The sequence below is a fragment of the Nicotiana attenuata genome, unplaced genomic scaffold (genome assembly GCF_001879085.1).
Source record: "Nicotiana attenuata strain UT unplaced genomic scaffold, NIATTr2, whole genome shotgun sequence".
NCBI classification, from domain to species: Eukaryota; Viridiplantae; Streptophyta; class Magnoliopsida; order Solanales; family Solanaceae; genus Nicotiana; species Nicotiana attenuata.
The window spans coordinates 179624-190296 of record NW_017672174.1 but is presented as its reverse complement, the minus strand read 5'-3'; the positions used below and the strand labels follow the sequence as shown (position 1 = coordinate 190296).

Below are 10673 nucleotides of genomic sequence, written 5' to 3'. Positions count from 1 at the left end.
GGGGGGGGTGGAGGAGTACAGGAAAAAATATAGGGTTTTTTGGGAAGGTGGGTTGAGGAGAGTAGCATAAAAAATTATTTTCAAAAAAATATTTTATACTCTCTCACCAAACACTAGAAAATAAAAAAGTTTTTCACTCACCAACCAAACAAGAAAAAATAAGTAATAAAATCACTCATTTTCCTTCGTACCAAACACACCCTTAATGTTATTATTATGTTTCGAAAGTGTGAAAAAGGGAATGAAAATATCACATGAAATTAAAAAACTTCTAAAGTAGTAATACACATTAATTTGGCATTCTCTAAATTTCTTAGACTTATTTGATTCAAAGAAAGAAGTTGCATTTTTTGGTTCATTTGTAGCAGAATGATATATACTGTACATCAATATGTGCAAGATTCTGAATTCAAATGATAATAAGTAAATGAGCATCAAAGTATATAGTAATTTATTCATTAGGGGGACCCTAGATGGGTATCCCTAAAATGTATCACACTAAATCAACAACCTCCCTTACATTCAAATGATAAAGGAAAAATCCCATTTAAGGGAAAACTACAAAGCAAAACAAATTACCAGACAAGAATCTGCAACTTTGCAGCAACATTACTGCAGAAAAAAAAAAAAAACATTAAATCTAAACATTTTACGCAAAACTTTCTGTCTATTTTTGTTGTGTATGTATCGCTGCCTCACCAGAGATGCATGATACATTTCTGACTATACGCCGCAATCTGATTTTACACCTCACTCAAGGGAAAAAGAAAGGGAATTCCTAAAGACATAAACTCAAAACAAAAAACAAAAACCTTTAGCAAAAAATCTTGTAAACTTCTATCTCTAGACCTTCAAACAGGCACTCCAGTTAGCCCTACAAAAGGATATCCAATTCTTTAACCTCTCTTAACTTCATATAATTATAGAAGTACGCAAAATTCATTGATTCAGATTCTACACCAAATTTTTCACCTAATGTAACACCTTTGTTTGGCAATATTCTCCTAGCCACCAATCCCTGCATTAATACAAAATCAGCGGATTAAGAATAGCATGATTTGATATCATAAGCAACAAATAGTGAAAGTATAAACAAGAAAGAAGAGGGGTGATATATATGCAACAAGCGGGAAGAGGGAACTAACGAAACCTTTTAGATCAGACAAGTATTAGGCACCAAGCAGAAAAGCAATAACCGAATCCAGATTTACGCAGGGAAGTCCCACACTAGGGGGTAAAGTGCTCTCTAACAAAGGCGACTTCATATTCAGGGCTCGAACCCAAGATCTCTGGTTAAGGATGAAGGAGTATTTACCACTCTACCACAACCCTAGTTGGTCCTTAAATTTATTTTGTTCCTTCAAAATTGTTGTGTACTAAAACTTCCCTAGATCTTTAAATAAAGGTTTGGTAGTTCGCAAATACAGAATATCCAATGCTCTAGCAGCCATGTATCATGAAGCATTATTGCTTCCAGACAGCATATTTAATGTCTTGCTCTCGAACATGGTATAGTTTGAGAAAAGAAAACATGACGCAAGTATTAGTTTTTTCTAGTTAGATGAGTGTGCAACAAACAAAAAGCAGTAGTGGAGTAAATATCTTCTCCCAGCAAGTCAATCAGCCATACACCATTCCAATTTTACTTTAGGGAAGTATAAACAAATCTTGATCGTCTATTTCAGGGGACACAATGCAATTGAGTGGCCAAGGGCTCTACATATTCTTGTTTCTTATGGCTCTGAAGGCCATATTACAGTCTAATTGTCTAACCTTGCCCGGTCAATACAGATTGGAGCTGCTAGAGATGGTAGCCATATCAGGCTTCAGGTTAGGGTCCCCCCCACCCCCCCAAACACTTATGTGGGAATGCCTTGGTGCAAGCCATGAATTTAAAAAGGACGGAAAGTATAATAGAAAGAGGGAAAAATCTTTCAAACTGGAAAAAGATATATGTATCCTTAGGTGCCAGCAGAGAAGAAGAGATGCTTACTCAAGCAAAGCTTGGCTCTCAGAATCATTTTGCTTGATGACTGGTAATGGCTATTATAGGGTTGGTATAGAAGTTTCTTAGAAATCTATGAGGATATAAATTCTCTGAAAAGACTCGCTTCAGGGTAGGAAACGTAAAAAGAATATCCTTTTTGCATGACTCATGGTTCAGACATACTCCTCTTAAACAGCAATTGCCTGATATATTCATGTTTGGCGCAAACATGTACAGAGACAGCTGTAGCTCATTGCCTAACTGCTAATGGCTGGGAACTCTGTTTAGGAGACTGTTTAGACTGGGAAATAGACAGCACACTGGGATGGTCGAGCAAAAGGATAGAATTCTTTCAGTCAAGTCAGGTTAGAAGTTCCCAAGTACCTCTCCAAATACTGAACAGAATAAACTATAGCCCCAACTAAGGTTGCTTGCTTGTTTCATATTGGTGGTTGCTCATGATGCCTTTTGAAAGAAGAATTTGCAAAGAAGAGAGATCACACTTTGCAGCAAATGCTACCTGAGTGAAAGGAGCTCTGACAACGTATTTCTCAAAAAGGTGATTGGATTGATGGAGGACTGCTATTTGAAATCTAAGTGAAACACCTGATCATCTACTTTTGCATCGCCTATCATCTCACACTAATAAAGGTTATTTTACAGCGAAGGTATTATAGAGCAGGATGAGGAGTAGGCACATGTCACGAGCTTAAATATTGACCAGTGCACCAAGACCTGGTATTTAAGTGGAGAAGTGTAGAGTAAGGAGCCCATACAAAGCTAGAAATAATGGATTTCTCAGTTATAGAAGAAATCAATAAAAAAATAAAGGTTATTCTAAACATCTTCAGAATGTAAAAGAAGATATGGATCACTGTACTGCCAATGTTTTGTGGGTTACGTTGAAAGAGAGAAGTCAAGTGTTTAGTTAGGAGCTTAAATATTGACCAGTGCACCAACCCCTGGTATTTAAGTGGAGAAGTGTAGAGTAAGGAGCCCATTCAAAGCTAGAAATAATGGATTTCTCAGTTATAGAAGAAATCAATAAAAAATAAAGGTTATTATAAACATCTTCAGAATGTAAAAGAAGATATGGATCACTGTACTGCCAATGTTTTGTGGGTTACGTGGAAAGAGAGAAGTCAAGTGTTTAGTTAGGTGGGACAACCTCAGGAATATATATGAAGCAGTCATGTTGACAAAATCCTAACATCACTACAGGAGGGACTATATACTTTTTAAACTAATAAAATCATTGCCTCTGTAGTAAAAAAAAACTTGGTAGGGAAGGCACAACAAATATTCTTTCAAGTTGTTCTCATATCCATATATTCACAAGTCATTATTAATTCATGAAGATGTCCACAAATTAGTAGTCCCATTCGATGTGATGTTGTTTGACTTGGCAAAAAATATAAGAAAGAAAGACAGACTTTTGAAACTTGTGGTCTAAAACAAGCCATAGATATTTGTGTGGCTATAAATCATCTAATTAAGGGTAAAATAAGAAGTTTAAAGTTAAATTGTTTCTTAATATAAAAAGGTATTGTTCGAGTAAAAAGGTATGTGCTTCACATAAATCGGGACAGAGGGAGTAGTATTATTGGTCAAGAAACAAAAACACCACCTTTGAAGTATCATACAACACCACATGAGGGAACTAACTACTGTGAGGAAGAGAAGAAATCTATTGGATTTTTCATTTTGACAAGTTTAGGAGACAAAAGATATTAAATAAGAGTTTAAGTCAGAATAGTCAAAAGCGAAGAGCTCAATAAAGCGCCAATCTATGTTAGAGCTTTAAGTGTAAAGCGTAGTTAAAGCGTGGGCTTTAGCGAAAAAAATACAAACAAATAAAAAATAAAAATGAAAATGTTAATGCAAGAAAATGTAACTGTAACACAAACAATAATTATTTGGGCAAAAAATGATAAAACTATAATTTAGCTATGTATATATTGTGGTTTCCTTAAAGACATAACTCATCGTGGAAGGTACACACATCTTAGCACCTTGACGCCTACACTAGAGCGCCACTTATGCGAGGCAAAGTGCACACACTGGGATTCACCGAGCTTCAGGGCTTACCCGTGCTTTAAGTAAGCCTTTAACAACGCTAGACTTTAAGTTCTATAAACATTTACATAATTAGGTCACTTATAAGGTAACATGTAAATCTCTATGATAAGCATTAACTGGAACCAGGTACAGATGGCAACTAACCCGCTATAACATGTTAAATTATACTGATAGTGTAAAAAAATATTTACGCTATATAAATTAAATCAACTAAATGCTTCTAGCTTCAAAAAAAGATGATCACGACAGTTCGGAAAATTGCTTCTAGCTTTCACTAAGCAATTAGGCTTCATAAAAACTAATTGTTCATCAACCTATAGAAAAAATGATCACAACAAAGAGGACAAAGATGGAGGTAAACTAGAAAGACTGTGATGTTGAGCGAGACAAATGAAGGTTTATTTGTCAACCTAAAATCTTTTGCAATTACAAATGGTAATGCATCACAAGCTCTATCCACGAATATCCCTTCACCACATAGCATCACAAATTTTAGTACAGTTACTAGTTTTAGCTCAATAAATTAGGAAATAGTCACACGTTCAAGCCCCCACACCATGCAAAGCAAAGCCTGGTATTTAAGTGGAGAAGGGTAGAGGGGCGGGCCCATTATCCACCGAATTTCGAAGGCTGCGGTTGGTCCAAAGGATCGGCCCCAGACGGATTTCTCGGTCATCAAAAAAAAAAAAAATAGGAAATAGTATGTGTCAGTAATTTGAGTATATACGATTGATTTGGCAGCTTTTTCCTCTATTCTTTTCTTCCCTATTGGGGTTAAGGTCTGTACGATGCAACATCAATCAGTTATCTTCAAACACAGCAAACTAACATTTGCCATACTAGCAGTAAGCTAGAATTTGAATTTGAAGAATTCAAAAGCTAAAGCATGATAAAATATGCCAATATTTGCAACTTCCAGGATCAAAAGATTATGTAACAAAAATCATATAAAACATATTGACATCATAAGATCATAACTTAAAGCGAAGACAAAGAGGTCTGTAATAGAGCATAAGTTAAATCACTAGTAGAGGTCTCTGGCATAAATTAAGTTCATGGGCATTTGAAATTGCGAACTAGATTTTCATTAAGGAAGAACTGCTTCTAAAATTCTGAGCGGACCACAACTTGAAAAGGTGGGTGCTCGATCAGTGATTATGCTCAATCTACCTGAACATAAAAGTGTTATTACTGGCTTTGGCCCAATCACCAATGGGCCTCAGAAAGCCTTTTAAGAAACATCTCCCACACTAGAGATTTAACCTTCACCCTTATGAAGGTCATAACTTTGGGTTAGAATCCATCGGATTTAAATGCGCAAGCACACTACTCCCTTAGGAGAAAATGGTGGCCAATTTCGCTTCTGTGGAGCTAAGAAAGTAATCTTTGACTATTACTTTTAAATGTATTCTTTTGTCATTTTGACATGAAAAACATCACAATTTATAGTACTTCCACCTACATTCGACAAAAGTGGATTTTCTTTTCGAAAAAATAAATTAACCTATGTCCGAGAACCATAATGCGAAGAACTGCAAAAAAATATTTGTGGCAACAGAACTCAAAAATAGCTTCCAGACAAGATTGCCAAACTTATTCATTTCACCACAATGTGTCAATGCTACAAACCTTACACTAATTACAAGAACTAGTAGTTCTATAGGATCTAACATTTAGACGGAACTTACAAGATTGGGAAATGGGTGCATCCAAAGTCTAGCGGAACTACTTCACAAGCAGATAGTATCTCACACTTATGAGATGGGGAACAAGGTGAGATGAGATGTTTATCAATTAAAGCTTACTACCAGAAACTGTGGTGATGGAGGAATTAGCTTTATCGCATTTGTCAGTATAGATACCCAAGACGTCTAAACAAAGTGTTTTTCTAATTGGTTAGCAACTAGGGAAGCCATCTTGATAGACGATAACCAGAGAAACAGGAGGATTACACATGTTAGGTGGTGTTTTATGTGATGATCGGAAGAAGATGTAAATCACCTCTTCTTGCATTGTCATGTGGAAACGACTTTGTGGTAGAAGGTCTTGAATTGGTTCGGAGTACAACGGGTGATGTCAAGCACAGTGAAGGGAGCATTGTATAGTTGGCTTTCAAGAAAAGGAAGAGAAGGCCCAAGGAATGGGATGTTGCCCCTCTAGACCTTATATACGCGATTTGGAAATAAAGGAATAGAGAAGTCTTCGAAGGGGCCAAACAATGTCAAGAGCTGAGGAATAGCCTAGTGTTTTTAGTTTCTTTTTGTGCACCCACGAGGATAGAGGCATATTCTTTGTTCTACATTTCTCTCTTTTTTTCATCTTTTAAAGCCAGGTTAAAAGAAGCAATTGTTTCTCAATCAAGATTGTTTTGCGCCTAAAGTTCAAATGGTAAGCTCCTTCAAAGTCACATCACTCGCGTTATATTACTTTGTCACTTTAATCAGTGAAGCAAATGCTTTTAGTAATACCTGGATACAATTTTAAGACAAAGAAATAAGCAACCGAACCAAAGCTAAAATAAACCAGAAATGGTCAACTTGTAGCTCCTTTTACGCTTCCTTCTACCAATTGTCCAACTAATTCTCAGAGTTCCTTTCTTGCTTTAATTGACCATAACTTGAAAGCGAAATAAGACTCACTTTCCTTCAGGTAAATAGGATTATGTAAATTGACTCGCAATGTTATTTCTACTTCATATGCAGGTTTCAAAATGAGTAAACAAAAATCTGAAGAACAAAAGCATGCTCTAGATAAAGAACTTGGTGCAGAGGTAAAATAGCTAGATATCACACCGATGTGCAAGTATCAAAGATGCTTCTCTACAGAGAGAACCCCTATAATGACTTCCCCAGTTAGTTTCAAAAAGAAAAACTTGATAACAAACTCAAGTAGATCAGAAAAATGTAAAAGACCAAGATAGCAAGTCAAGAGGGGGGAAACATTAATCACCTGCTCCTAATGGCAAATCATTGTATCAACAAAATCAATTTAACAAAACCTACCATCAATATCTGGATCGATGATCATCAGAAAATTAAAGGAGTATTGAGCAAGGTGAAGCAACTGCTAGCTACAAAAGGTTATTGAGAAGCTTACCTCTGTTTGTCTGTCTTTTACCAACACCATAACTGCCAACATAACTAGCTGAACTTTTAGGTGGCATGTCTGAGGGTGCAGTGCCGAGTCCATAACCAATTGAAGCAGATCCATCTCGCTCAGAATTTGCAGAGCGCCAAGCGGAATCACTATATCCCAAACCACCACTGTAAAGATCAGCAAGAGCCCCATCATAGCTACCATTAGATGCAGGATACGATGATGCAGGAGCCCCGCTTGTTGTAACATTTCTTCCATAGCCTCCAGCCAAACCATATAAAGTATCATCACCCCCATAACCAAGATTACCACTTTGGTTAGAAACATTTCCTCCACCTTGGGAGGAAATTGAAGATGAGCCCCAAACTCCAGTGTTGCTAAAATTTCCAGCCCCCATGTTCCCACTGCCAGATACCGCAAAGTTGCTAGAGCTGGTGGAATTAGTTCCATACCCCAGTCCGCCATTTCCCCACAAATTCCGAGTTGCTGAGCTGAAGAATGAACTACTTCCTCCATTTCCTCCATCAAAACCAATAGGACCACCAAATCTATTCGAACTATTAACGTAATAAGGGCTCATTCCTCGCCCGTAGCTCAAGCTGCTGTTGAAGTTTGCATTTCCCCCATATCCTGGGCTTAACCCTGGTTCAAAGTTAAGACCCATTCCATAACCAGAACCAAATTGAGCAAAACCACTCCTACCTCCAGCAGCAATGGGGCTAAATCTACCATCCATTCTGACTCCATATCCTCCAACTGTATTCGGAGAGTATCCTTGTGTGTAACCATTAAGGAAGTTATTGATCCTACTTAATGGAAAGTTATTGTAGCCACCAAGTCTTGGACCTGGCGATAACTCTTTGGGGACAGCACGCTTGACCTCAACCATTTTACCATTCAGCTCATGGAAGGTCTTAAGCAATACTTTATCCACTGCATCCTCCGAATCATAAGTTATGAACCCAAAGCCTCTTGGTCTCTGAGTGTTATGGTCGTACATAACCACTACATCTGTGATTGTTCCGAATTGCTCAAAGTAGGTCTTGAAGTCACTCTCAGTTACAGTGGATGCTAAACCTCCAACAAAGATTTTTCTTGTACGTCCTGGACCAGGAGAACCCTGAATGCTAGTACTGCTTCTACTTATTGTGCTCTGGTCATCCCTTGGAACAGCTTTCTTCGCTTCAACCTGAAAAATAAGTGGACCGTGAGAAATTTGAGTAGAAAGAAGTAATTAGACTGTTAGCTTTAACTGCTATTCAAGTCTAAGTTCAAATCAAAGTAGAGGGTAGCAAAGTTGATTGCAGATGTGATATGCAATAAAATGGGTACAATGTGCCAGCTTTAGTGCAAGGTAAAACGACATGGATTCCAAGAAGGCTAAGATATACAATGCTAAACTCCTACATCTCCGTTGCAATGTAGATTTCCCTTGATTTTAGGTGTCATACAATGCTAAATGCCATGGGTACCAAGAAGGCTTAGATATACAATGCTAAATGCCTAAATCTCCGTTGCAATGACATATTTCCCTTGATTTTAGGCGTCATACAAAAGTATATTCTTATCAGAAGGTTCAAACAACAACATTATGCTCCTTGTCGAATAAATGGAAAAGAACTAGCAGTAAAACCAAATTTGCAAACTAGAAGAATTTACCATCCTGCCATCAATGTTGTGTTTCTCCTTGATAACCCGATCAGCAACAGCAGGATCAGCAAAGACAATAAAACCAAAACCACGGGCACGACCAGTAGTCCTATCCTTCATAATTACAGCCTCTAAAACCTCCCCATAAGTACTAAAATACTCCTTGAGACGCTCTTCATTCGTGTCCCATGAAATTCCACCAATGAATAACTTGCCAAGATCAGATTGCATTGTCCTAACAAAACCAGAAATCAAATTCCTGAAAAACTCATCTCCAAATTACACAATCATCATACTACAATATTCCAATTAAAGCTATAAAAAACTTCCATTTTCTCATATTAATACACATATCAAGATTCACTTTTTCAATTCCCATTTGATTAGATGAAATGCAGATTGATAAAACTAATAAAGCTCACACCTTTACAATGAATAAAGTACTATAAGAACCTTAAACCAATCGGACATTATCAGATTCAATAAATAAAAATCGGATCTTTAGACGATCAATCAAAATTTAGAATCAAAACACAACAACCCAACAATGAAAATGGTTGGTTTCATTTAATCAAAACAACAGCAATATAATAGTAAAAATATAATTGAGGAGAAAAAATGAATACCCAAATCAAGAATCAGACGACCCAGATGAGAAAACAGTAAGATCTAAGAGATGAGAAGGGGGAAAGTAGGGCGTTGTTCTATAATTTTTTTTGCCCCTCCAACTTTGTGTCCCCCACTCTTTTCTCTTCTCTTTCCAATCTTTCCAATCAATATATGTAGTAGTAACAATTTTGAATATTATGTTCAGCTAAGAAAAAAGATTGTTTCTAGCCTTTAATTTTTTTTTTTATAAATTTTTATCTTTTTAATTTTTTTGGTAAGAAGAATATGTGGTAGTAAAGAAGAAAGGAAAACAAAAGAAAATTTTGGTGTGATTTGATCTGATAAATTTGGAAGAGATTGCTTTGTGAAATATATACTTTATATACTTGCTGGAAAAATCCTTAGCAATAGTTCAGATTGCTAATGTTTGTGTTGTGTGCATGCACGCCTATGTTTGGCCCCCACCACATCTCATCTTATAAGATAAAATCAACCATTGATTTTATGCAACTTGTTTCAAATCCAAAGAATCACAAGATAATGCTTTGATCAATGGTGCTGATTGATTCAGTTCGATTGCACTCTATTGTATGTAAGTTTGACATAAAACATTGAAATTAGAAAGAAGAAAAAAAACATTATGAGTAATAAGTGTTTGGTAATAACATATGATGTTCCCTTGTAAAAGTATCTTTTTGTTATAAACAGTATTGTATTTATGGTGTATATTTATATTTTAGAGAGATTTTAGGGTTTGTTATTTAGTGGCTAAGTCATGTTTTCCCTATAAATAGAGAGGTTCTATTCCATTGTAATTGACCCCAAATCAATAAGAATTCTCTCCTTATTTTGCTCTGCAACCTTCTTCTTTTATTGTTTCATAACACGTTATCAGCACGAGACTGTAACCAATTGAGTAGAAGTTTTGGGATCGAGCATAATGATTGTCAATTGTTCCATAAACTCCATTCATGATTAAATTCTGAATTTAAGGTAAGTATTTTACTTTATTTTTCTTGAAATTCTATAATTTGATTTTAAATACAAGCAGAGACAATAAACTTTGATTATAACTCTAATAGAGTTTGCAAGAAATTATAACCACCCGAAGTGGTAAATTTTTATGCCTTGCCATGATCAAATTCATGTATGATTGTGGGCAAAGAAGTGGAAACCCGTCCCATTGAATTTGCTTCATTCTTGTTCCCTTAAGAGAATGTGATAAGTCTGAAAGAAGATAAAATTATTACCG

At 36.2% G+C, this 10673-nt stretch overlaps 1 protein-coding gene across 2 annotated transcripts; it reads right to left on the bottom strand.

The window, feature by feature from the left end:
- Positions 1 to 401: 401 nt before the first annotated feature.
- Positions 402 to 9793, bottom strand: LOC109212161 (heterogeneous nuclear ribonucleoprotein 1-like). 2 transcript variants are annotated; one of them, XM_019375781.1, is made up of 5 exons: positions 9439 to 9793; positions 8822 to 9047; positions 7163 to 8351; positions 973 to 1018; positions 402 to 874 (listed from the first exon to the last, which is right to left on the bottom strand). In XM_019375781.1, exons 2-4 carry the CDS (start codon positions 9041 to 9043, stop codon positions 1005 to 1007), a joined length of 1425 nt encoding a protein of 474 aa, XP_019231326.1. In that variant the 5' UTR covers positions 9044 to 9047; positions 9439 to 9793; the 3' UTR covers positions 402 to 874; positions 973 to 1004. The 2 variants fall into 2 exon arrangements, with proteins under 2 accessions (XP_019231326.1, XP_019231325.1); XM_019375780.1 differs by having other exon boundaries at positions 418 to 1018.
- Positions 9794 to 10673: the final 880 nt, after the last annotated feature.

Bases quoted from the DNA above. Each gene is read 5' to 3' on its own strand.
- LOC109212161 (XM_019375781.1), bottom strand. From the start codon at position 9,043: ATGCAATCTGATCTTGGCAAGTTATTCATTGGTGGAATTTCATGGGAC. The intron at 8,352-8,821 runs GTAAATTCTTCT...CTTATTTTTCAG, and splicing joins ACAACATTGATGGCAGGATG to GTTGAAGCGAAGAAAGCTGT.